General features: G+C 39.3%; 2 protein-coding genes across 4 annotated transcripts in view; one reads left to right on the top strand and one right to left on the bottom strand.

The window, feature by feature from the left end:
- CSTF2 (cleavage stimulation factor subunit 2) overlaps positions 1-19,501 on the top strand; it is a 34,347-nt gene extending 14,846 nt beyond the window's left edge. The window contains exons 8-14 of the mRNA XM_005901010.3: positions 1,773-1,835; positions 5,357-5,498; positions 6,278-6,453; positions 6,737-7,014; positions 13,685-13,795; positions 14,518-14,642; positions 16,695-19,501. Coding sequence (XP_005901072.1) covers positions 1,773-1,835; positions 5,357-5,498; positions 6,278-6,453; positions 6,737-7,014; positions 13,685-13,795; positions 14,518-14,640 — 893 coding nt within the window. The 3' untranslated portion in view covers positions 14,641-14,642; positions 16,695-19,501. The remainder of the gene's footprint in view (positions 1-1,772; positions 1,836-5,356; positions 5,499-6,277; positions 6,454-6,736; positions 7,015-13,684; positions 13,796-14,517; positions 14,643-16,694) is intronic.
- A 261-nt stretch (positions 19,502-19,762) lies between these two features.
- NOX1 (NADPH oxidase 1) overlaps positions 19,763-27,706 on the bottom strand; it is a 36,233-nt gene continuing 28,289 nt past the window's right edge. For 2 of the 3 annotated variants that reach the window (XM_005901012.2, XM_005901013.2), the window contains 6 exons: positions 26,644-26,733; positions 25,376-25,611; positions 24,996-25,158; positions 24,427-24,573; positions 24,114-24,238; positions 19,763-20,149 (listed from right to left, as the gene is read on the bottom strand). In XM_005901012.2, the coding sequence (XP_005901074.1) occupies positions 20,023-20,149; positions 24,114-24,238; positions 24,427-24,573; positions 24,996-25,158; positions 25,376-25,611; positions 26,644-26,733 (888 nt within the window). In that variant the 3' untranslated portion in view covers positions 19,763-20,022. The remainder of the gene's footprint in view (positions 20,150-24,113; positions 24,239-24,426; positions 24,574-24,995; positions 25,159-25,375; positions 25,612-26,643; positions 26,734-27,706) is intronic. The other variant, XM_005901014.2, reaches the window with a different exon arrangement.

Here is a 27,706-nt window from a genome sequence, read left to right as displayed (position 1 = left end):
TGCTATCTAGGTTGGTCATAACTTTCCTTCCAAGAAGCAAGCATCTTTTAATTTCATGGCTGCAGTCACCATCTGCAGTGATTTTGGAGCCCAAAAAATAAAGTCTGACACTGTTTCCACTGTTTCCCCATCTATTTCCCATGAAGTGATGGGACCGGATGCCATGATCTTAGTTTTCTGAATGTTGAGCTTTAAGCCAACTTTTTCACTCTCCTCTTTCACTTTCATCAAGAGGCTTTTTAGTTCCTCTTCACTTTCTGCCATAAGGGTGGTGTCATCTGCATATCTGAGGTTACTGATATTTTTCCCAGCAATCTTGATTCTAGCCTGTGCTTCTTCCAGCCCAGCGTTTCTCATGATGTACTCTACATATAAGTTAAATAAGCAGGGTGACAATATACAGCCTTCATGTACTCCTTTTCCTCTTTGGAACCAGTCTGTTGTTCCATGTCCAGTTCTAACTGTTGCTTCCTGACCTGCATACAGATTTCTCAAGAGGCAGGTCAAAGCCATCTCTTTCAGAATTCTCCACAGTTTATTGTGATCCACACAGTCAAAGGCTCTGGCATAGTCAATAAAGCAAAAATAGATGTTTTTCTGGAACTCTTTTGCTTTTTGGATGATCCAGCGGATGTTGGCAATTTAATCTCTGGTTCCTCTGCCTTTTCTAAAACCAGCTTGAACATCAGGAGGTTCATGGTTCACATATTGCTGAAGCCTGACTTGGAGAATTTTGAGCATTACTTTACTAGCTCTTATCTTTTTCTTATCTGATGCTTTACTATCCTAAAATGAAATGTACAGATGACATAACATACTTAACATGGTTTCCAGGAAAATTTGGTATAGTTACCCTAACTATAATATAAGGGGGAAGTAAAAGGAAATTAACTTATAATAAAAAATAGTATAAATATGCAAGTATTTAAGGACAAGTTCACTGGAAAACAAAAAATAACAGATGCTTGCACCTATACTGTAAAAGACAGATCCAGGTATGTTTTGGCAATTCAGATACCACAAGGACCATTGACATTGATGATGTGATTTTCTGAATGGTGAAAATGAAAATTCTTGGTAAAGTTATTAACAAGAGACAGTACCCATAATACTTCAGTAATTGCATTTTTGGAAAATTCAGTGTGTGTATGTGTTGGTGTAGAAACAGGGCAAAGAAGCTCTTTGCTTACAAATAAATAAGACAAGTTCTAAGTTCAGACGGTTGTAAAAAGATTTTCATTTATGTGAATATTCAGCAAGACATGTGAAAGTTTTGCAAGATAGAGTAATTCTCAGTTTGATAGAACTGTCTCACAGTTTGCAGAACATCTATTAATAGTATACCTATTGGCTTCTCATAAAATGCCCGCTGTGCCCCCACAAATCTTTGTCACCACTGAAGCAGTATACTCACAGATTTAAAATACAAAGTACCCTGGGAATAGTACTACGTCTTGTGGGAGGAAGTATGTGCCATTATGCTGTATTACAGAACCCCCTGCCAAGGTTTTGGTAATGAGGGAGATTAAGAATCTTAATCTTAACTCGCTTAATCTTACTTAATCTCACATAACTCACTTTTCTGTCACTGAAGTTTAAGTACACTAACAAACTCCATCTTTTTTATAAATCCATTGTTTAGTGGTAATTAATGATCCTCCTTTGTAGGTTTCTGTTTGTGGGGCAGAAAGAGGAAATTTGTTAACTCAGCCACTGTCCGAATTTTTACCCTACTGTCTTTATGTTTTTCTTTCGTGCCCTTTATCTTCTAGGAGGAATGCAGGCCCAGGTTGGAATGCCAGGAAGTGGACCAGTGTCCATGGAGCGGGGACAAGGTAAATAAATACTAATATCCAATTAATGTGGACTAGACTTGGAAATGTTCTACATCTGCACTGATATGTCAGCCAGAAACCACACGTGGCTATTCAAATATGAAATTAATTAAATTGAATTAAATGGAAATTAGGTAAAATGTAAAACTCAGTTCCTCATGTACACTAGCTGCATTCTAAGTGCTCAGGAGCTGCATATGGCTAGGATACCATACTGGATATTGCAGATATAGAACGTTCCCATCATTGCAGAAAATTCTGTTGGACAGCACTGTCCAGTGATTTAGAGCCCAACTCTACAAGAATTAATGCAAAGCAAATGAATCCTTTGTTTCTATTTAACTTATATCACATTTTCCTGGTAGTTTAATGCTTTTTTTAATGTTTTTATTTTTTATTGAAGTATAGTTAATTTACAATGTTGTGTTAGTTTCTGGGAAGTTTAATGCTTCTACTCACATGTTCTCTCTCCCTCTATGGAGATCTGAGTAAGGAATTTTAGTAATGAGCATGTAACGTGTGGCTAGATATGTGGAAGACTAAATTTAAACCCCAGAGAAAACTGGGGGCGGAGTGGGAATCAAAGGTCTGTGATGCCTGCTCGGTAAGTGTATGTTATACTGTGGTAGTAACACTGGATACCACCACAGTGACAGCCACTCCAAAATCACCACGTTATTTTCTCTCTGTTACTGAAGTTTGAAGAAGAAGAATGCAGTGATGTGTTTGAAACCAATATCGGGAAGAGAAAAAAAAAAAATACAGAAGGAACTAACAGTAAAACTGAGTGCATCCTATAGGCCACACACTTTAGTTTTCATAAATGGCCTTGCGAGTTAGGTGGGGGTGGCAGCACTTCAGTTTTCAGGTGAAGAGCCGGAAGCTCAGAGTTCTAAGTTACTGTTTCAAGGGGACAAGGTAAGTAAATACTGGTATCTGAATAATGTAGACTGGGCTTGGTGCACTCGTCTTTTCTTCCAGCTAATAAGTTGCAGAACTAAGATTCCAAAGTCTCTGACTCTAAAATCTCTCCTCTTTCTGTCAGTCCACACTGCTTCTATTAACTTCCAAAAATGCTTTTTAATGTATTCTGTTCTAATTCTTGGGCTTCCCTGATGGCTCAGATGGTAAAGAATCTGCCTACAATGCGAGAGAGAGAGCTGGGTTCAATTCCTGGGTCAGAAAGATCCCCTGGAGGAGGAAATGACAACCCACTCCAGTATTCTTGCCTGGGAAATCCCATGGACTGAAGAGCCTGACAGGCTGCAGTCCATGGGGTCGCAAAGAGTTGGACACAACTGAGTGACTAAGCACATATTCCTGTTCATTGTGTCCTTGTGATTAGAAAGAACTGCTTTGGATAAGTATAGGGAAGCTTAAATTAATTATTAGCCTGTGGTCTATAAGTAAGACCCATTTTTTAATTATTTTTTAATTTTTTTTTTTTTTTTAGCTATGCCCCATGGTTTGGGGGACCTTAATTCCCCAACCAGGGATTGAACCAAGGCCACCTCAGTAAAAGCACTGAGTCCTAACCACTGGACTGCCAGGAAATTTCCCCAAACCTTTTTTTTTTTTTTTTTTAAGCAAAATACTAAGATAAAAGTCTATGCACTGTACTCCTTGTCTGTGGTTTATATACTGATATGGGTGGCTGAAGTGACAATGCATAACCTTGTCAGGCTGTTGACAGTGGAACAAGCTTTCATCCAAATACCTCATCTGAGCAGCCCAGGCTTTTGTGCTGTTGTGCCCTACCCAGCTCGGCCACTATCACTAGTATGTGTCACAAAGTATTTCTGCTTTGAATACTTAGAAAGAAGGAATTAGAGTTTCAGTCATACCTTTGCCTCTCCCCCAGCCATGAATAAACCAAAATTTGTTTAATACATACTTCCATAAGACATCTTCCCTCTTGATGTAGTTATCTTCACCTTTCTGGTCAAAAGTTAACAAAGGGAAATGAGTTGAGTTTTGAAGGTATATCAAGGATGTATTCATGAAGAGATAAAATGAGACTTTCCTTCCTAGTTTTCCTTTAGTACCCAGCAGAAGCAGCAAGAATCTTCCATTTGTACCCGGTTTGTCATTCTTTTCCTGCAATCCATACTTCTTTTAAACATTTGTAAAGGTGAAAAGAGACAGTGAGATGTTTGAGACTTCTTGCCTTCTGCTGCCTTACATTGGTGCCCTTGTCATCTTATTAGTCTTTAATGATGTTGTGGTGTTTGTTTATCAAAAACTTACAGTGGCTGAGTACTTCTTGAGGAGTGATATTCTCTTTCTTTATCTAAAGTTCATTCACTGTATTTCCCCATTTGATAGCAGAAATTTTTGTGCCTTAAGGTATGACAGAAGTAATACTGTCCCACTTTTGTTATGGGCTTTTCCAGAATAAATCTTGCTTTCCAGATTCACTGCAATTTCTTCCATTTTTTGCTTATGAAAATATGTTTGCCTTCTTTGCCTAACTAGAGATTCAGTAGCATCTGTTTTATATTTTGTTTCTTTTTTTCATAGTATCATAAGATTTAAGGGGAATCCTAGTAGCAGAGGTGAAAATTACAAGTGGCTAGTTATTCCTGCCCAGATAAAATCAGTGGCCCACAGGTTTTACCTTAGGAAGCAATCTCATCAAAGCAGGACAGTTTCAGATCATATAATTTAGGAAGATTTTGTAGCCCAAGGCAAGCTAATGACCTCTTAGCTTTTTAACTGATACTATGTATAAATCTCCAGTGTCTGTATGCTTCTGCATGTGTGTGTGCAAGCTATTTTAAGTGTCTGCTCTTTCTCCTTTTGAACTTACTGCTCACTTAGGAACTGTACAGCACTCGCCCGTGGGACCCACCGGGCCTGCATCAATTGAGCGAGTTCAAGGTACCCATTGTATCTGCGGGTTTCCTTTTGCTTGTGATGTTCAGGGTGGGACATTGAGAGGATAAGGACTGCTCGACAGTAATCCTCACATTCGGAACCCTAAAGGGTAGCGTTTGGGGTTGTTATTTTTTTTTTTTTCCTCTTGGGGCCACAGGCCTAAGATTGATGTCTTCACACAGGGCAGAGAACATGGAGGATATGGGCATCTGTCTGAGGCTGTACTCCCTCCCTACTGGTGTCAGGAGGCTTGGATGGAATAGCAGTCTGTAAGGAGACAGCCGGTTCTCACAGAGCCATGGCAGTGTTCACATATGCCAAGACCCTAACTCTTTTGTGGTTCTGGTCCTTGAACTAAGATTGATTCTAAGCAAAACCAAGGGCCCAAGTTTCTTCTTCAGATTGCAGTGCTAGGCCTTGGCAAGTTGCTCCCCAGTTTGTTCTTTATATAATTCCATCCATACCTCTGACCTGGCACAGATTCTACCTATACCCTGCTTCTGTTCTTGAGCTGCAAGAGGACTCTGCTGTGGTGAGATTTCATCCACTCTACAGTGTCTGAACTACGTTGTCAGTGGTAGAGTCATTCCTTGTTGCCATATGTGTCCTTCACAGCAGTAACTCCCCGTTTGTTTCCCTGTCAGTGCCAATGCAAGACCCCAGAGCAGCTATGCAGCGTGGGCCCTTGCCTGCCAACGTCCCAACGCCTCGAGGTCTATTGGGAGATGCTCCAAATGACCCACGTGGAGGCACTTTACTTTCTGTAACTGGAGAGGTAGAACCTAGGTAAGCCCTGACACAGAAGAAAAAGATGGGAGGAATTAGAATTTTCCCTTGCTTTGAGAACAAAGTCTTTTTATACCATTTGTGCCTGTTTGCCTGTTTCAAAAGATAAATATTCATGACCACTGTCCAAAACGAAGCACTTGCTGGGCAGAATTTGTAGTTGAAGTATGTCATTTTGAACTAACCATTGCTACTTCATCCTCAGGAATTAGAAATTCTAGCAGACATATCGGACTGGGGAAAAACTACTAATAATAGCAATAATAATAATAATGGATATTAATGGGGTTTATGCCTCTGAATCTGCTTTGAATACTTTATTGAGATTATTTCATTAAATCTTCACAACAACCCTGTTGTTGATACTAATCCTGAGGTTGATACTAATATCAGTCCCATGTTACAGATGAAGAAACCAAGGCATCAAGAAGTTAAGCAAATGTGCTGAAGATCACACAACTAATATGTGATAAAGCCCAGATTTGAATCTATACAGTAACCCATGTTCTTAAGCACCATACTGTATATTCATTATATATAATGGATATCCATTAATTCCTCCTTAATATGTGTTCCCTGACCAAATATGAAATTCTGAAATACATGGGTTTACATCTCTATAGTTTGTCTTTGACCTGTTTTGTGTTATTCTCTTAGAATTTGAAAACTGATGTTTGTATCAGTTCTTTATCTAATTTTTACTTACTGATCTTCTAGTTGACACTTTTCATGTTGTTTTGTTCTCTTTTAAAATATAACATTTTTTTCTCCATCTCTAGAGGTTACCTGGGACCACCTCATCAGGGTCCGCCCATGCACCATGTCCCTGGCCATGACAGCCGTGGCCCACCCCCACATGAGATGAGGGGAGGGCCATTAACTGAGCCCAGACCTCTAATGGCAGAGCCAAGAGGACCCATGATAGATCAGAGGGGTCCACCCTTGGATGGCAGAGGTGAGGGGAAACCACGTCACAAAGCTGACTGGTAGTTGTGGACTCATGATGAATGCTCTGTCTTAGGCTCCAATCTGGGATATAGAATGCTGGGGCAGTAGAGTTGGCAAACATTTTTCAAGTTTATCTGCAAATTTGAGAAATTGAGAAGGAGAAAGCAATCTCATATAGCTGGGGGACATGTGACTGGAGAAAATAGATTTCTGTCTTTCTTTGATTATTGGTTCTTCTTGCAGTAAATGTGGGTAGCTACCGAATAGTTTTCTTTCAACTTTTTTTATAGGTGGAAGAGATCCCAGAGGCATAGATGCACGAGCCATGGAGGCTAGAGGATTAGATGCTAGAGGATTAGAAGCCCGTGCAATGGAGGCCCGTGCAATGGAGGCCCGTGCTATGGAGGCCCGCGCTATGGAGGCTCGTGCAATGGAAGTCAGAGGAATGGAGGCCAGAAGCATGGATACAAGGGGCCCAGTGCCAGGCCCAAGAGGCCCTATGCCTAGTGGAATCCAAGGTCCCAGTCCAATTAACATGGGGGCCGTTGGACCCCAGGGATCCAGACAGGTATGTGTAGTACTCTCGCTTCCATGTGAAGTCTTAATCTATTCAGGAATTGGTTATTGAGGCTGATTATTACTGCTTTCTGGTTTCTGAGCTTGTTGGGGAAGATTAGGATCTCCCTTCATTTTGTTTCTCTGTTCCTTAGGTTGCGGTGGTTTTCTCACTGCCAGGAGTATAGTCCATAAGTGTAACCTTGTCCCACAATTTCAAATTCCATTCAGAACAGAGCCCCTGATTTTAAGGGACAGCGTGTACATTAGTAGAATCTAGGCATGGATAATTTGAAAAGCCTCCCCCAAATGATTCTAATGTATAGCCCTAAGAACTACTGCATTCAAGCATATGAAGAGCTATTAGTTAGTGGTCATTTAGCTAATCTTAGGTTTGCAGAAATCTGTTTTACTTTACTTTCATCACATAGCCTAAAGTGAACAGTGGAGTATGAACGGCAGTTTACTAATGCTCACCTTAAAAGCTGTGCAACTGAATTTTCTCTTCTTTCTCTTTATTTGGCTTTCTCCAGCTATGTGTTATGATGGGCTATGATTATATATATGTAGTCATCTCCATCCTTTTTACCCTGCAGGTAGTATGCATGTATCTTCTCCGTGAGTTTGTTTGCTTATTTTGTTTTGTTTTTTTTCTGCTAATACTTTTGTTTGCCTCTAGCTCTTCCACCTTCATATTTCTTCAGTGTGACTTCCTCCTTCCTCTATGTACTTGTGTTTCTCTTTGCTCTCCCATATGTTTCTGTGCCTTATTCCCTCTCAGGCATGCATGTGTACATGTGTATGAGAGAATTGTATGGTCCGAGTGGAATGGGACATGTCAGACATCCAGTTCTCTCATTTTATAGGTTTGGAAACTAAGACCCAAGAATTCAGGTGACTTATCCAAATTCACAAAACTAAAAAGTGGTAGAGCAAGGAATATAACCTATGTTGTTTCCTACTGTACTACTACGTCTCTGTTACCTGCACATTGTATATTGTGTATATGTGTATCTGTCCCTCCTCTTTAATATGAAATGTGAATATGTTATTTTCTGGTATGTGTAGGAAAAAACTTGGTTACTGTTTTTCTAATTGTACTTTTTTAAAAAATATGTTTTGGGGCTTGATTTTTATTGTGCCCTCGGTGGTCAGTAAGCTTCATACTTAAAATGGGTTTTTAATGCTTTCATTCAGTCGTTCAACAAATATTTGTTGAGCACTTACTGTATATCAGACAGAGCTATAGGTAGTGGGGATAGAGCAAGGTGAGCAAAATAAAGTCCTGCTCCTGTAGAGCTTGCATTCCAGTGGAGAGATAAATAACAAATAACTGCATGATGTCCTTATATAATTCTATTGAGAAGTCTTTTGAGAAGGATGTCAAAAATAATGGTTGGAAGACCGTTTGTCAATAATTCCTTGGTCCTTTATCTTCTAGTACTCGGACTTGTTACTCTGCAATGTTAAATTTGTCATAGTTTTCATTAGTAGATTTTGTAAAGCCAATAAGATTTGAGGTAGAGAAAAAATTTTGTCTTCAAACTTTTAAAAATTATTCAATGTGTTTTCTTATAAACAAATAATATAAAATACATTCACTCATGTATAAAAGATAGACAGTAAGAACCTCCCTTCCTCCCTATACCTGTCTCCCTGTGACCCCCATCTCTTGTAGATAACCACATTTTATTATAGTGTATCTTTCTAGCAAATCAGAATACATACTATTTTTGCAAATATGAATATATATGTATTCTTATTTTTTCCTCCTTTCACTGTTCTGCACCTTGTTTTTTAACCTAATAATATATCCTTAATACATAATTTTAAATCAAATTTTGAAATTAACTTCTGTCCACCTAGTTGAAACTTGTTGATAAAGGCTTCTTATTACTAGGGTAATTATATAACTTATTGTCTATACAGAGACACATTTGAGGGTGCTGTCAGTAATTACTGTGAGTCAAAAACATAAACTGGGACTGTCTTAGTAAACCTAGATTCATGCTTACCTGTATTATTACTTGTCTGCCTAGAACAGGTTCTTCTAGAAACTTTAAATGGCCATTATTAAATGGCTAGATCACATTACAGTACCTCAAATTAGTATTGACTGAAGCCTCAAAAATGTTATTCTCATAGATATTTCAGGTCCATAACAGATCATTAAGGTTCAGACTGGTCTCTGGATTCAGTATTGATAAAGAACTGAAAGTGATAGTATGTTAGCAATCTGTACAAAGTTGTTCTAATGCTTCATGTCTCTAGTGTTTTGGGAACTGAGTTAATGCATGCAAATGAATATTCCAGATAATAGAATTATTCAACCGAGTTTTTAAACTATTTTAATGAAAAATCATTTATAAAATATACTATGCTTTCTTCTTTTCTTAAACAAGATGCAAAAAATGATTTTGATCATATTTGATTACTCAAGGTCATCATTAAATGTACCCACTCATTTTTATATATGCTATAATAGAAATCATAGTTATTTTCTGCTTTGCTTTCTGGTGTCCTTCACTGTCAGACTGTCACCTGGTTCTTCACAGTGCTATTATATCTGCTCCTAATGGTTTATCCATATTTCTTTTATGCTTTTATTTTTTTGCTGCTTTTCATCTGCTGGGGAAGCAGGTAACATGTTTATTAACAATTTGTGTTTAATAAGAGCAGAGATCAAATTGCCAACATCCATTGGATTATAGAAAAAGCAAGGGAATTGAAAAAAAAAATGTACTTTTGCTACATTGACTATGCTAAAGCCTTTGACTCTGTGGATGACAACATACTGGAAAATTCTTAGACGTGGGAATACCAGACCACCTTACCTGTCCCCTGAGAAACCTGTATGCAGAACAAGAAACAATAGTTGGAATCAGACATGGAACAACAAACTCATTCCAAATTGGGAAAGGAGTATGTCAAAGCTGTTTATTGTCACCCTGCTTATCTAACTTATATGCAGGGTTCAGTTCAGTTCAGTTCAGTCACTCAGTCGTGTCCGACTCTTTGCGACCCCATGAATCGCAGCAGGCCAGGCCTTCTGTGCATCACCAACTCCCGGAGTTCACTCAGACTCACATCCATCGAGTCGGTGATGCCATCCAGCCATCTCATCCTCTGTCATCCCCTTATACTCCTGCCCCCAATCCCTCCCAGCATCAGAGTCTTTTCCAATGAGTCAACTCTTCACATGAGGTGGCCAAAGTATTGGAGCTTCAGCTTCAGCATCAGTCCTTCCAGTGAACACCCGGGACTGATCTCTTTAGGATGGACTGGTTAGATCTCCTTGCAGTCCAAGGGACTCTCAAGAGTCTTCTCCAACACCACACTTCAAAAGCATCAATCCTTTGGTGCTCAGCTTTCTTCACAGTCCAACTCTCACATCCATACATGACCCCTGGAAAAACCATAGCCTTACTAGACGGACCTTTGTTGGCAAAGTAATGTCTCTGCTTTTCAGTATGCTATCTAGGTTGGTCATAACTTTCCTTCCAAGGAGTAAGCGTCTTTTAATTTCATGGATGCAGTCACCATCTGCAGTGATTTTGGAGCCCCAAAAAATAAAGTCTGACACTGTTTCCACTGTTTCCCCATCTATCTGCCATGAAGTGATGGGACCAGATGCCATGATCTTAGTTTTCTGAATGTTGAGCTTTAAGCCAACTTTTTCACTCTCCTCTTTCACTTTCATCAAGAGGCTTTTTAGTTCCTCTTCACCTTCTGCCATAAGGGTGGTGTCATCTGCATATCTCAGATTATTGATATTTCTCCCAGCAATCTTGATTCCAGCCTGTGCTTCTTCCAGCCCAGCGTTTCTCATGATGTACTCTGCATATAAGTTAAATAAGCAGGGTGACAATATACAGCCTTGACGTACTCCTTTTCCTATTTGGAACCAGTCTGTTGTTCCATGTCCAGTTCTAACCATTGCTTCCTGATCTGCATACAGATTTCTCAAGAGGCAGGTCAGGTGGTCTGGCATTCCCATCTCTTTCAGAATTTTCCACAGTTTATAGTGATCCACACACTCAAAGGCTTTGACATAGTAAATAAAGCAGAAATAGATGTTTTTCCTGAACTCTCTTGCTTTTTGGATGATCCAGCAGATGCTGGCAATTTGATCTCTGGTTCCTTTGCCTTTTCTAAAACCAGCTTGAACATCTGGAAGTTCATGGTTCACATACTGCTGAAGCCTGGCTTGGAGAATTTTGAGCATTACCTTACTAGCGTGTGAGATGAGTGCAATTGTGTGGTAGTTTGAGCATTCTTTGGCATCGCCTTTCTTTGGGATTGGAATGAAAACTGACCTTTTCCAGTCCTGTGGCCACTGCTGAGTTTTCCAAATTTGCTGTCATATTGAGTGCAGCACTTTCACAGCATCATCTTTCAGGATTTGAAATAGCTCAACTGGAATTCCATCACCTCCACTAGCTTTGTTTGTAGTGATGCTTTCTAAGGCCCACTTGACTTCACATTCCAGGATGTCTGGCTCTAGGTGAGTGATCACACCATTGTGATTATCTGGGTCATGAAGCTCTTTTTTGTACAGTTCTTCTGTGTATTCGTGCCACTTCTTCTTAATATCTTCTGTTTCTGTTAGGTCCATACCATTTCTGTCCTTTATTGAGCCCATCTTTGCATGAAATGTTCCCTTGGTATCTCTAATTTTATTGAAGAGATCTCTAGTCTTTCCCATTCTGTTGTTTTCCTCTGTTTCTTTGCATTGATTGCTGAGGAAGGCTTTCCTATCTCTCCTTGCTATTCTTTGGAACTCTGCATCCATTGCCTTCTCCATTCAGATGCTTGTATCTTTCCTTTTCTTCTTTGCTTTTTGCTCCTCTTCTTTTCACAGCTATTTGTAAGGCCTCCTCAGACAACCATTTATGCAGGGTATATCATGCGAAATGCCAGGCTTGATGAAGCACAAGCTGGAATCAAGATTGCCAGGAGAAATATCAGTAACCTCAGATATGCAGCTGATACCACTCTAATGGCAGAAAGTGAAAAGGAACTAAAGAGCCTCCTGATGAGGTTGAAAGAGGAGAGTAAGAAAGCTGGCTTAAAACTCAACATTAAAAAAACTAAGATCATGGCATCCACTGCCATCACTTCATGGCAAATAAATGGGGAAACAGTGGAAACAGTGTCAGACTTTATTTTCTTGTCTCCAAAATCACTGCAGATGGTGACTGCAGCCATGAAATTAAAAGACGCTTGCTCCTTGGAAGAAAAGCTATGACAGACCTAGACAGCATATTAAAAAGCAGAGACATCACTTTGCCAGCAAAGGTCCGTATAGTCAAATCTATGATTTTTTCTGGTAGTCATGTATGGACATGAGAGTTGGGCCATAAAACATGCTGGGCAGTGAAGAATTGATGCTTTCGAGTTGTGCTCAAGAAGACTGTTGAGAGTCCCTTGGACAGCAGAGATCAAACCGGTTAGTCCTCAAGGAAATCAACCCTGAATATTCATTAGAAGGACTTATGCTGAAGCTGAAGTTCCAATTCTTTGGCCACCTGATTGCAAACAGCCAATTCATTGGAAAAAACCCTGATGACAGGAAAGATTGAGGACAAGAGGAGAAGGGGCGGCAGAGGATGAGATGGTTAGGTACAATCACTGACTCAATGGACATGAATTTGAGCAAACTCCAGGAGATAGTGAAGGACAGGGATGCTGGCATGCTGCAGGTCATGGGTTCACAGAGTCACAAAGAGACGACTTAGCAACTGGTCAACAACCACTACCTAAGCTCTGGGTGAATGCTTTGAGTGTGAACATAATTCCAGCGTAGGGACCTTTTAACAAGTATTCTAGGCGCTCTGAGGCCTTTTCTTTGGGTTATGGTTGTTTTCCAAAAGATTGAACCCATTGAAGATCTTAAATACCAGTAAGAATGATAAAACTGCACTTGGTTAACTCAGGTCAGTCATGTTTTTTAGTCTGTATTTAGCAGAAAGCATCTGCTGCGTATTCTCTGAGGGAAGTTATAAAAAAACAAATGTGGGGCTAATAGTAGTCTTTTCCCCAGAGACCTTCCCGTCTCCTTTCTGCCTCTGCCATTATGATTGTTTCTGCCTTACTTATGGGATAGGGCCCTTTGGGACGAACTGTGTTTGATTGAATTAGAGGTAGGCAGTATCCCTGTGAATGTAGCTCCCCATTCTACAATATGTCATCTTTCATTTCTGTTTCCACTGAGTGATAGTTTCTCGGATGCTGTCAGTTTTCCCTGTGCTTATGTGGCTGAATTTTGATTGATTTAATAGTATCCAGTTGTGCTTTGTGGAGAAGGAAATGGCAACCCTCTCCAGTATTCTTGCCTGGAGAATCCCAGGGACAGAGGAGCCTGGTGGGCTGCTGTCTATGGGGTCGCACAGAGTCAGATACAACTGAAGCGACTTAGCAGTAGCAACAGCAGTTATGCTTTGTGGTATTTGTTGATGCTGCTGGTGCTGTCATAAGCAAATATATCAACTTACTAGTTGATCTCTGGCTAAACCCTGCCTTCTGCGGTTGCTAACAGTAGGAACTGTTCTTCAGAGTCATTTATTTGCTTTTTTTATTCGTCTCCACAATATGATCCTATTTTTTCACGTTGCTAATATTACTGGGTTCTGGTAACCTAAATGAGAAGTATCGAAAATCTCTCCTTGTCTCTGTGCACATAGGTCCCAGTCATGCAGGGAGCAGGCATGCAGGGAGCAAGCATTCAGGGTGGAGGCCAGCCTGGTGGCTTTAGTCCTGGACAGAACCAAGTCACTCCACAGGACCATGAGAAGGTAAGTAATGTTGTCCAGCTGCCTCCATTTGCACAAATCTTTTTGGAGTCCTCTTTTCATAGTCACCATGTGGAGGTCCCGGGTCTTCAGAGTCCCTTTGGAAATGATGCTTATACTCAGAATTCTTTATGATCTTGTTACCCGAAAATCTGTGGGCCAGATCCTAAAATTCTTAAATGGCTATATGTCAGTGGTAGCTTGTCTTACTTTTCAGACTCATCTGCCAATAGATATTTTCTGTGCAGGCCTGATTGACCTGGAAATCCAAATCCCTTTGTTCCTCCCTTTTATACCTTATCCCTAAAGATGATAGCAGATTCCCCACAAGCATATCTTTCTGTTTCTATATTTGACCATTGTAGGGAGCTCAAAACTTGTGAAAAGGAGCAACTTTCAAAGCTCCTTTCAAAGGATTTAATTCTTTCAAAGGATTAAAAACTGTAGATTTCCCAGGAGTTACCAATACCATCTTCATCTGTAAGAATTTGGGGTTCATGAAGGTGTCTGCTTTGAATCTTCTAATCTTAGCCATTGTACCTGTGCTTTTCATTTTGCCTCTTCTCACCAGCTGGTTTTGGTTTTTTCTTTGGTTTGGTTTCATTTTAAAAAATTTTTTTGGTTTAATGTATGTGAATTATCCTTCTGCCTTGGACAGAAGCTGGTGGTAGTTTTTTAGCCACCATCGTTAGAACTCATTATGTTTTTTTTTTTCCTCTGCACAGGCTGCCTTGATTATGCAGGTACTTCAACTAACTGCAGACCAGATCGCCATGCTGCCTCCTGAGCAGAGGCAGAGTATCCTGATCTTAAAAGAACAAATACAGAAATCTACTGGAGCTCCTTAAAGGTGAGCAGACTTACTGTGCCTGAGTCAGACAAGGTCCTTGTGCATTTGGGGTATGTACTTTTCAAGCTTAACCAGCAAGAGTCTCTTGATCTCAAGACTACCCGAGGCCTGTACCCCTCTTGACTAGACCCTTCACTCTTCAGTAACTCAGTCCGTGTCATGGTAGGGGAAGGTGATAGGCATTTGTTCAGTTGTTGAATTGATTGTAATCTCATTTAACCTTTTTTCCCTAAAATGGGCAACAGTGACATATGATCAATTTAACCAAATTAATCAAATACAGAAATGTAGAAAGTTCAGGGTAAAAGCTCTGGTTTCTCAGTCTCATTCCAAAGACATAACTGCTAAATATAGTTTGGTATGTATTCTTCCAGAATCAGTTATTATTTTATTCCCAACTATCCCATCAAAATGAAAACACAAACCATTTCAATGAAATATGCAAACATTTTAGTTTCAAGTATTTATTTTACATAGAATATTTTGAGATTAAACTGTTACAGCACATAATTTAAGGTAGTGAATGTCCACCATCACCATCAGGCCCTGTACATTTTAGAGGTTGCTGTACACTACTGCCCTTAGTTTTCTTGCTCTTCAGTCAGCTAGAAAGGAACATAATCATGTGACCTAACCTGATTACATGTATAGGGTTTTTAAAAAAGTTTTTCCCCAACATCTTGTATTTCATAAACTATTTTGCTTTTTTTTAATTTAAATTTATTTATTTTAATTAGAGGCTAATTACTTTTTTGCATTGTCCCAATATCAATTGGAAATTCACATTTTGAATTTCTGCTTTTTATTCCCTCTTTGTAATAATTTCTGTCCATATATTATTTAACAGTGGTCTCATTTATACTAACTAGCAGTCTTTACTAAACATATTGTATTTTAATCCATATTTGTAATATTGTTAAAACTTTTAAACTGTAAATATGCATTATATCTGTATCTAGACATTAAATTGACTGAACTTTAATGGGAAGCTGTCATAGATGGATGGCACCAGACTTAACAGTGCAACTAGAACTTTTAGTCCAGATACCCAAGTCATTCTATTTTCTTTAGTGAAAGTGTAGACTGCCTATTATAGTTAGAGGAATAGATTTTTAAAAAACTATTTTTTTAAAAAAACGTATCCCCTAGAATGTGAGAAAATTATGTTTTGGGATAGTCGAGGTGAAAAACGTTTCTGAAATTTCTCTCCTTGCACATATACCACAGAGCAGGGTTTTTTGTTTGTTTTATCTTTTATTTTGAAATAATTAGAAATTCACAGGAAGTTGGGAAAATAGTACAGAGAGCCTCATGCACCTTTCCTTTAGCTTCCCACAATGATAAAATTTTGGGAATCTATTGTACACAATACCTTTTTGGTTTATAGTGCAAAAGGAAGAAATGTACATTGGTACATTACTCTTAACTAGACTACAGACCTTATTCACCTTTTATCTCTTTTAAACCTCCACTAATATGTACATGTGGTGCATGTAGTTCTTTGCAATTTTCCACTGGGAAGGTTTTAATGTGTATTTGCTGGTATTGGTGCATACTGTAGCCAAGAGATTGGCTCTCCCTCCATCCTCTACCTTACTGGTTGTGATCCAGCTCTGCTATCACTGACAGGCTTATGTACCATTACCATTAGGTCAGTGGTTCTCAGCCAGAGGTGGTTTTGCCCCCTACATGATACTGGGAAATGTCTGGAGACATTTTTGGTTATCACAGCTTTAGCGGGTATGGTATGCTACTGGCTTTCAGTGGGTAGGGACCAGAGATACTGCTAAACCTCCTGTAATGCTCAGGACACCACCTGATAACAAAGAGTTATCTGGCCCCAGATGTCAGTAGTGCTGAGGTTGAGAAACTCCACTGTAAGAGATGATTATTTTGGGGAAGCAGGAGGCAGACACCTTAGGAATCTGTTCCTGGTGATTTGTTCTTATGCATAGCCTCCTTCCCCTACCTTTAAATTCTTTTCTTCCTGATGTTTGGGGAAGAGAACTTTGTCTCCACTTGTAATGGCTTTCTCCCAACTTTTCCTTACAGGTTTTCAAAAATACCTGGCAACAGATATGGAAATTAATCCTATAACTTTGTTGAAATGTTGCAAAAAGATGACTTCTGCATCCTAACCCTTGAATGACTCAAATTGGTGCCAGGTGGACTCCTATCACCTTCTCTCAGAACAAAATCAGATCATTCTGTTGTCTTAGTTTGTATATTTTCTGTGACTTGAAATAAACTTTGAACACAATTTTAGTATACTGCAAATTGATATGCATAACCTTTTTGCTTTTAAAAGGCTGAACTCCAAGGGTGAAACCTCACACATGTTTTCTACCCTTATTGCAATATTGTACTTTAATGTTGCATAGTTGTTTTTCCTTTTAAGTTAACCATTTATTCTTCTTAATGATATTTGAGAATTTCTCAGAAACAGGGTTTTCTGGAACTTAGTTTTTGCTTAGTTTGCTTCCAACAGGAATAATAATATTTGCCCTTTGAGAACTTGCTAGAGCTTCTGAGTCTACTCAGACAATAGCATGTGCTTAGAGCTGTAAAATGGTCAGAAGGCCAGCAAAGCAAAGAGCCTACATAGCAGAGCAGTGTATTTAGTCTAGAAAAATCCAAATATCAAAATGTATTTTTTGGTCAGTACCAGGAAGGGGACGACAGAGGATGAGATGGTTGGATGGCATCACCAACTCGGTGGACATGAGTTTGAGTAAACTCCGGGAGTTGGCGATGGACAGGAAGGCCTGGCATGCTGCAGTCCATAGGGTCACAAAGTTGGACAAGACTGAATGACTGAACTGAAATGAACTAAAGTCTATTCACATACATAGTTCAGAGTTAAGACAAGGACGATATATGATCACTGGTTTTAATGTGTCAGCAACACAAGAGACTGTTGACATTTTCTTGTTCTAAAACTCTTCAGTCTGGGTAGTTAACTTTAAAAGTTTAGAAAGCCACTAATTTTTCCTATGTTCAAGATGAAATAAACACTGAACAGAAGTCAAACAATACATTTCATCTTGCCTTCTAAATAATTACTAATCTGCAGCCCTACCCAGTAACCAGATTTATTCTGGGAAATTAAAACATAGAAATTCTAAAATTTTTACATTTATATTTTTCTCATTTATTTCAAAAGGACCAAATGTATAAGCAGTCAGATTGCCCATTAGGCCTGACCCTGCCTTCTTCCTCTCAGATGGGTGTGAACACAATCAGTGCCACTGGCTATAACCTACAGCTCTTCCGGCCTAGTATTCTCTCTCATAGTGGCATTAAGGAGAAACATGATTTATCTCCATCAGGCCAACCTCAAGAGGTTAAGAGGTGCCTTAATAATTAGTAAAGTTCCACTGGAACTACTCCTGAGTCTGTTTATATTCTCAGAGTCCTAGCCTCTGCGTTAGGATTATGGTCAAGTGAATTAAAAACCTGCCATAGGTGTAGAGAATGTAATAGCATATTGCTTACATGTCAAGCAAAAGAATGCAAAGATAATCAAAATTATGAGGGACATTAAAATTGAGAGATTTTCTACTCATATATAAGCATTGACTACAACAAAAGTTTACTGAGAAAGATACTCGATAATTGCAACCTAGGAAGAAAAACTTGATCAAAACAGCTGAGAAGCTTTCTAGGTAGCCTGCTCATCCCCAATTTGGGCTTAGATGTTGATTGTATGTAGGATTTATTATTATCATTACCTTTTATGCTAGCTTCCATGAACATTCTAGGCCTTGATATGTTGATTTTAGCAGCAGCCATGTCTTGAAGTGTCAATATATTGAGACATCAAGACCGAGAATACAGTCTTTCTCCTTAGGAACACATTATAATAAGTTTTAAGGAACACTAAGATTCCAAATCAGACTCATTGGAGATCAAATTATAATTTGGTCAGCAGTTGTCTAATAGAAACCAAACCATCAAGGCTGCAGCGTGCATGTTCCTGAAGCCTTATTAAATTTAAATTAGCTGAAATCTGGGAAATTGGTAACAGCAGGGGTATCCCAATCTATTCTTTCGGAAACGTCCATTAGTATTTTTTCTTGATGTCCAGTTAATACATGAAACACAACCATGAGTTCATGACCTTCCTTTATTTTGTTCAGACTAGTGACTGAAAAAAATCAGTTTTTCTAATCCTTCAAGTCATGTAGATTTCTGGAGAATTAGAAATAATCATTCATTTTTGGTCACAATGGTAGAGAGAGAGGTGCACTAATGTTAATTCAGTAGAAACATTCTTGTAAATCTTATGATTTGAATTGTCTTTGAGCACAACAAAATGTGTATTATTTTTCCTCTTTTAAGGGCCCCAGTCTTCTTTCCTTCTACTGATTCACTGTGACTACTGACACCCCAGAGCCAGGTGGATGGAAGAAATAAAAGAACATTTTGATAGGCGAAAGAAAAGGCATTTTGCTTATGTTACTGAACGATTCCTTAATAGGTACGTAGGAGCCAAGGAAACGTTGTCAAAATTTTAAATTATCTTTTTAAGACAAGACATTAATAACTCCCCTTGATTAAAATGGTAATAAAGAGTCCTTGTTGACTAAATAATCATCCTAAGATGGAGTTCAAGTTTTCACAATTATTTCCAACAGAACAAGGCAAGCTAATGACAATATAGCTGTCTTTCAATTATGATACAATTTCAGTTATGATTAGCATACTTTCAAGATTATCTTTCCTAAATGGAGAGCCTAGATAACGTAACAAAAGATTTATTCATTAAACAGAGAAAAATCCTTCATTTTTTGATAAGCAAATATGAGTAAAGCATAAGTTGCCATTCACACTGGATAAGATCATGTTTAACAGAATGTACATACTGTTATATAGGGATTGAGTTCTTGGTAATTTTATGTTTGTTGTTTTACTATTTATGTTTATTATATTTTGTCATTAATTCTTTAATAAATTTTTATTTGAAAAAAAATCACCTTACTTAGAAATTTTCTTGGTGGGTAGGAGGACTAGGAGAATGACCCAGAGTCCAAGATATGGTTAACACTTGGAGTCAACAAAATCACCCAAGGTTAAATTATGTAACTGTCAACTGCATCTGCTATCAGGCCTTGCTGCAGTCAGGGCATTCCAGAAGGATTTACAATGATTTCCAAAGAAAGAATCCATGGGCTTTGCAATTATGATAACTACTAAAGTTCTTAGGTCCATGAAGCTCAGTGATGACTAAGTTGAATCCAATCAAGAAAGACTGCCAGGGACTCGAGCCTTGAAAGAAACATGTTACTGTCTGTAAGTGGTTGCCTCAACCTGACCAAACCAAGTAAATTGTTGAAGATGAAGAGACTTAAATGCAGATTACTATCCTTATTCCTATAACTCAGAAATTTTCTTTGTTGAAGTAGAATTGAACCTTCCTAGGATCCAGGCTGGAGTACTGGTGACAGCATTTGCTCAGGCTCTTTACCAAGGTCTGGGGACCACATAGGAAGACTCCCACCGCCAACCTGCAAGAAGAGAATGGTAGCCAGAGCTAGAAGGCAGCAAAGGCTGCTGATGGTTTGTGGGAATGTTTTCCACCTCTGCTATGCCTCTCCTCCCACCAACCTTACATAAAAACTCAGTTATTGATGGTCTCACGTTCTTCATGTTCATCTCACCTTTTCTGTTTGCAATCCCCAATATGCTCCCAGCCCTTAACCCTCTCAGTACTTAGCCTTGCCTATTCTACTGAGCACACCCATAGGATATGGAGAGCAGTGCCCTATGAACTACTGGACTCAAAAGCCAGGCTGTCTAGGTTCTAATCCCTGTACTGACATTTGTCCCAGCTGTATGACTTTAGGCAAGTTTCTTAATCTCTCTTTCACCATTCCCCCCGACCCTGTAAAATGGGGATAAAAATAGTATCCAGCTCATAGTCTTGTTTGGAGGTTTAAACAAAAACAACATGTGTAAAGCAATTTAAAAAATGCCTGGCACATAGCAAGTGCTTATGTTAGCTGCTATTAAAGCCATCTAGTGTTTTCTCACATTGAAGAGGTGGTGATTCTTCTTGCCAAAGATACTCTTTCTAACTAGGCTCTGGGCCTCACTCTCTCCTTCCTTCCCTCATATCTTCCTCTCCTCTCTTTTATTTGAAATGTAATTCCCATGACATAACATTCACCCTTTTAGAGTGTGCAGCTGGTGCTTTTTAGTATAACCACCAAGTTGTGCAAAATCTGAGAACATTTTCATCTCAAAAAACCCATACACATTAGCAGTCATTTGCCATTTTCTGCCAACTGCCCCCACCCCTGCCCTAGATAATCAAATCTACTTCCTGTCTCTAGATTTGCCTAATCTGGAATCAAATGATATGTGGCCTTTTGTGTTGGATTTCTTGCACTTACCGTACTGTTTTCAAGGTTCACCCATGTTGTAGCATATAACAGTACTGCATTCCTTTTTACAACTGAATAATATTCCCTTGTGTGAATATATCACATTTTGTTTATCCATTCATCTGTTGATGGACACTTTTGTTTCCACACTTTTTGGCTATTTTACATACATTCATACACAAATTTGTGTGTGGACATATGTTTTCATTTCTTTTGGGTATATACTTAGGAGTCAAAATGCTGAGTCATGTAGTGATGGAATTTAACATTGAGGAAATGCCAGAGTTTCCCCAAAGTAGTGCACTGTTTCACATTCCCATAAACAATGTGGGAGAAACCCCTTTTGCATGTTTATTTTGCATGTTTATTTTATTCCTATCTACTGGCTCCTGATCTGTCTATAAATATGGTTAGATCATCCTTAAACTAAGCATTCGCTGGACCCTGCCATTCCTCCAACACTGTTGACAACACTCCTCTAATAACATCCTCTCTTCCTGTGACACTGCTTCTCCACACTCTCCTACTTCTTCCCTGGCTCATCTTTCTCCTTTCCCACATAATGTAAGCATTCCTTAATGCAGCTTCAACTATGGTCAACCTGACACAATAATTAACATAATCTCTTGTTTATATGCTGCTTTCCAGTTTACAGGGCATTTTTAATATATTGTCTTGCCTATTATTCATGACAATCCTGCAAGTGAGTAGAGCAGGCACTTACTAATATAAACCCCATTTACCGATGAGGAATCTGAAGTTCAGAATTTTCTTTCTAGCTCAAGTTTCCAGAACTGGAAAGGTCAGGAATTTATCTAATACAATCAGTTTAATCTCCTTCCCATCTGAATGGCTGATTTTATGACTGATTTTCATGTTCCAGCATGTCTCAAAACCCCTCAGAAAACTGAGGTCAGGTCATCAGTTATTTAGTTTTGTGCTCAGTCATGTCAGACTCTGCAACCCCATGGACTGTAGCCCGCCAGACTTCTCTGTCCATGGGATTCTCCAGGCAAGAATACTGGAGTGGGTTGCCAAGCCCTCCTCTAGGAGATCTTCCTGACCAGGGATTGAACCCATATCTCCTGCAGCTCCTGCCTTGCAGGTGGTTTCTTTACTACTGAGCCACTGGAGAAGCCCATACATAGTGGTGTATATCTGTTAATCCCATACTCCCAATTTATTCCTCCCCCTCCCCTTTCCCCTTTGGTAACCATAAGTTTGTTTTCTGTCTTTGAGTCTATTTCTGTTTTATAAATAAGTTCATTTGTACCATATTTTTTAGATTCCACATATAAGTGATATTATATCTTTGTCTGACTTACTTTGCTTAGTATGGTAATCTCTAGGTCCCTCCATGTTGCTGCAGATGGCATTATCTGAGTAGTATTCCATTGTGTGTGAGTATGTGTATCACACCCTCTTTATCCATTCATCTATCAATATTTAGGTTGCTTTCATGTCTTGACTATTGTAAACAGTGCTGTTATGAACATTGTGATGGCATGTATATTTGCAAATTAGACTTTTCTCTGGATATAAGCCACAGAGTGGGATTGCTGAATCATATGGTAAACTCTAGTTTTAAAGAGACCTCCATACTGCTTTCCATAGTGGCTTTAATTTATATTCCCACTACTACTGTCAGAGGATTTCCTTTTCTTCATACCCTCTCCAGCATTTGCTACTTGTAGACATTTTGATGATGGCCATTCTGACTGGTCAGAGAAGGCGATGGCACCCCACTCCAGTACTCTTGCCTGGAAGATCCCATGGATGGAGGAGCCTGGTAGGCTGCAGTCCATGGGGTCGCGAAGAGTAAGACACAACTGAGCGACTTCACTTTCACTTTTCACTTTCATGCATTGGAGAAGGAAATAGCAACCCACTCTAGCGTTCTTGCCTGGAGAATCCCAGGGATGGCGGAGCCTGGTGGGCTGCCATCTATGGGGTCACACAGAGTCGGACACGACTGAAGCGACAGCAGCAGCAGCAGCAGCAGCATTCTGACTGGTGTGAAGTGATACTTCATTTTTAGTTTTGATTTGCATTTCTCTAACAATTAGCAATGCTGAGAATCTTTTCATGTGCCTGTTGGTCACCTGTATGCCTTCTCTGCAGAAATGGCTATTTAGGTCTTCTGCCCATTTTTTAATAGAGTTGTTTTTTTGATATTGAGTTGTATAAGCTGTCTGTATATTTTGAAAAGTAAACCCTTGTCAGTTGCACTGCTTGGAAATATTTTCTTCCGGATATTTATCTTTTTATTTTGTTTATGGTTTCCTTTGCTGTGCAAAAGCTTTGAAGCTTGATATGATCCTATTTTTTTTATTTTTGCTTTTATTTCTTTTGCCTTGGGAGCCTGATCTAAGAAAATATTACCATGATTTATGTCCAAGAATGTTTTACCTAGGTTCTCTTCTAGGCGTTTTATGGTGTCATGTTTTACATTTAAGTCTTTAAGCCATTTTGAATTTATTTTTGTGTATAGTATGAGGGAGCATTCTAACTTCATTGATTTACCTGAGGCTGTCCAGCTTTCCCAACACTATTTGCTGAAAAGAATGTCTTTTTTCCATTGTATATTCTTGCTTCCTTTGTCAAAAATTAACTGGCCCTAAGTGTGTGGGTTTATTTCCGGGCTCTCTGTTCTGTCCCATTGATCTATATGTTTGTGCCAATACCAAGATGTTTTGATTACTGTAGCTTTGTAGTATTATCTAAAGTCTGGGAGAGTTATGCCTCCAGCTTTGTTATTTTTCTTCAGAATTGCTTTGGCCCAAAACAATGCATTTGAATGGTTCTAGTTCTCTCTTTTATTTGGTAATACAGCCAGAACTGAGTTTCTTTGCCTCACTGTTCGAATGCAGGTGGGGACAACAAATGTCTTCTCATCAATTACAAGATCAAGACCCCTATTTGGCTGAAATCTCAGATGAAATTTCCTCACTTTTAAGCAAGAATCTAAGATTGGTACAAATAGTTTTGGCCCCAGAAATCTTTTCCCAAGCGTGTTCAACATGCTGTAATACTTTTCCTAAACCTAATTCTGCAAAATCAACCAACTAGGGGAGAATACACTTACTTGGGGTGAGTGGTAGCTATTGTAGAGAACTCATTGTCCCACATAGGTCTCCCAAAGAAGGTTTTCTGTTTCAGACCTGTCAGGATGTCATTGGCCTTATCAAAGTTTAGTGCTGCATGACCAGCCTGGAGTTGGAGAAATAGAAAGTTAGAAAAAGCAGGTCCTGATAGCTACCCTTCCTTCAGCCACTTTTAAACTTGGGTGTGAAGCTGAAAGCAGGTAGGAAATCATAAGATATGATTTTTTCTGCTCAGCATGCATTATGTTTTATCTGACCTTCATCTTAGGGAATTAGTGTGTTGTTTGAACTCACAAAGTTGCTGTCCCATCCGGTGAGGAAGAGACGGTAGTTTAGAAAACCCACTTTGCCTAATTCCTCCATCTCCTGTTCCAGGGAAGCCAATAGGTCATTGAACCAAGCAAAAGCACCCATCTCCCTGCAGATCCAGTAGAAATAGATCTGAAATCAGCAAAAGAGAATATAGCCTTATTAAGTGCCTCTTACAATGTGCACTATGGTGACATGATTATGCACATATATACTATATTTGTTGATCAAGTCTAAGAGTGACCTGGAAAAAATCACTTCTACAGAGCTGCTGACCTCAAGTGGCATTAATGTCCAGAGTCCTGACAACTTCCCTTATGGAAAGAGCTCAAACATCAGCTTCAGTTCAAGTTGCTTTTAACTCCAGTTGGAGATGAAGACCCGGTTCTTATGGCAAGTCTGCAGAAGCAGATGCCTTGGCTGGGAGAAGTGATCACTTACTCTCGTAACTCCAGGGAGAGGTTACTCTCTTACTAATTGTAAAATGCTTAGCCCATGAAAACTGTGGACCTGTCAGGCTCAGACCAGATGAAAAATGGTACTCAGGAGTGTACCTTTTGTGTTTTGAGGTTGTGATCTGTATGCTGAAATTTGTACCAGATGGATTTCAAGATAGAAGCAAAGGGGGTAACCCCAATTCCTGCTCCAACCAACACAGCCACTTCATACTGGAAAACATCCTCACTGACAGTGCCAAAAGGCCCGTCCACCTGGATCCTGGCAGAAGGCAAAAGACAATGGGCAAAAGTGAAGTCTCACCTCTACCTGCAACCTCAAACGTCCTCCCAGAGGCATAACTGCTCCACGGCTCATTGTTGCTTGTTTACTTTAATCATATACCATTTTTACCAGACTTAAGGTTCAGTGAGGAATTACTTTCTCTTTTCTGCCTGCTGCGTTCTGGTCTGGGTCTCTATTGCTCTTAAGGACCTACCTGGGAACTGGCGAATACTGTTGTTCAAAAGTCCTTATGAGATTTTCTGTCCAGTCCCCCACTGCTCGGATATGAATGGAGAAGAAGTCTTCCTCTGGAGCAGAGGTCAGGGTAAAGGGATGCCGCTCCAGGCTAGAGATTGAGGGGCAATTAACAAAAATATACTGTCCCACTTCCATACTGAAGCCATGCTTGTGCATCTGCAATTCCAAAACTTTGGATGGGTGCATGACAACCTATGAACGAAGCACAGAGGCCAAAAGAGGCAAATTCAAATGGTGACGGGGCAAGCAGATAAAGTAAATGAGTAAAGCTGGAGGGCTGGTGATGACAGTAAATTGCAAACAGAACTCCTTTCTGAACAGGGTAGCAATTACCAATTCCAGACAATGGTTGCACTATGGAGCAGAGATTTAGCATTATCAAGTTGCTTGATTCTTCAAGAGAGGCTATAAATGCCAGTTTTAAATTGAAGCATAGTTGATTTACAATATTGTGTTAGTTTCAGGTATACAGCAAAGTGATTCAGTTATTTTTCAGATTAAATTCCATTCTATCTTGTTACAAAATATTGAATACAGTTCCCTGTGCTATAACTGGATAAGCTGGAAAACCAACAAGAAATGACATTTTTTTGATGTGAAAGCCTCCATCCAGGTTTCTAAATGTTAGCGACCAATTCGACTTTCTAAACAATTGGTGTAAGGGCCAAACAAAATACGTCTGTGGGCTAGATTCTTGTTGTTGTTGTTCTAGTTCATTTGCTCAATCATGTCTGACATTTTGCAACCCCATGGACATGCCAGGATTCCCTGTCCTTCACCATCTCATGTCCAAACTCATGTCCATTGAGTCGGTGATGCTATCCAACCATCTCATCCTTTGTCATCCCCTTCTCCTCCTGCCCTCAATCTTTTCCCAGCATCAGGGTCTTTTCCAATGAGTTGGCTCTCCATATCAGGTGGCCAAAGTGTTGGAGAAGGGAATGGCTACCCACTCTAGTATTCTTGCCTGGTGAATCCCATGGACAGAGGAGTCTGACAGGCTACAGAGATATGGTGTAGACTGCCTGTTAGCAACTTCTGACATAGACCCATGCTGATGATTTCTGCCAAACCTCTCCAGTTCTGTCCAACACCAGAGGAACTCAAATATATTGCCCTCAAGTTCTTTTTTATTCCTGTGAAGGTGACAACATGGCAATTTATTTCTATAATCAGGAAGAACAGAACTCTTAGCACAACAAGAAGAAAGTGCATATTCTTTACCTTGGTAATCACAACCTGCTGAGAGCGGTAAAATCTGAGGATCCTTTCAAAGATGTACAGAATGCCTGGTGCAAGGATCCATTTCCAAGACTACACACAGAGACAATAAAAAGCGAGGTTACACACTAATCTCTTATCTAGGATTTATTTCTGTAGCAGTTCCTTCATTCAATAAATAAATATTTTTGAGTGACGTGTATCATTATTAAGCCACTAATTTCACCCAAACTTGAAGACGGAAATGAAAAGGAGTAATCTACAACAGTTTTATTCATCTTTTACTCATAAAGCAGATCATTTCCTGAAATTTTACAGGTCTCACCAGGAAACGAGAAAAGCAGAGAAATAAACTACATGGTAATAATATATATTTTTAAATTATATTTAAAGTTTAATTTTAAGAATCTAAGGCTGGGACTTCCTTGGCGGCCCAATGGTTGGGACTTCGCCTTCCAATCCAGGAGGCATGGTTTCAATCCCTGGTCAAGGAGCTAAGATCCTGCATGGCTCTCAGTCAAAAAACCAAAACATGAAACAGAAGAAATGCTGTAAAGACTTTAAAAAAAAAAAAAAAGAACTGAAGACTCTCTTCCAGGACAACTTGTCCAATCTGAAAAGCCAACGAAGAAGGTTGATGTGAAATAGAAGCAGATGATTAAAAACAAGGCAAACAAGAAAGTGTGTGGCTCACACTATTGATAACAGCAATATATAAAGCTTGGTATTTATTCATCACCTCTTTTCTCAGGTGCTCAAAACATCTAACATAGCAATACACTTTTTATCTTGTCTACTTAAAAAAAAAAAAAAGCCTTTCTATCCCTTAGATCTTCTCAAAGGCAGAAGGTTGCTTCCATACCCACAGGGGCTTCTAAAAATTGTTTCCCAGCAATGCTAAGTCATGTTCTTATTTGCACAATTGCTCAATCATAATACATTGGAACTCTGTGGAAAGAGATTTCTTATGCTGTCTCAGGCAAGATACTTCCCTGGGTATCTCTGGGGAAAAAAGGGGCAGAGACAGGGCCAGTAAACCTGAGAAGGGGCATATTAAAATTTGATA

The sequence above is a fragment of the Bos mutus genome, chromosome X (genome assembly GCF_027580195.1).
Source record: "Bos mutus isolate GX-2022 chromosome X, NWIPB_WYAK_1.1, whole genome shotgun sequence".
Classification (NCBI taxonomy): Eukaryota; Metazoa; Chordata; class Mammalia; order Artiodactyla; family Bovidae; genus Bos; species Bos mutus.
This window is presented reverse-complemented; position numbering and strand designations above follow the sequence as displayed.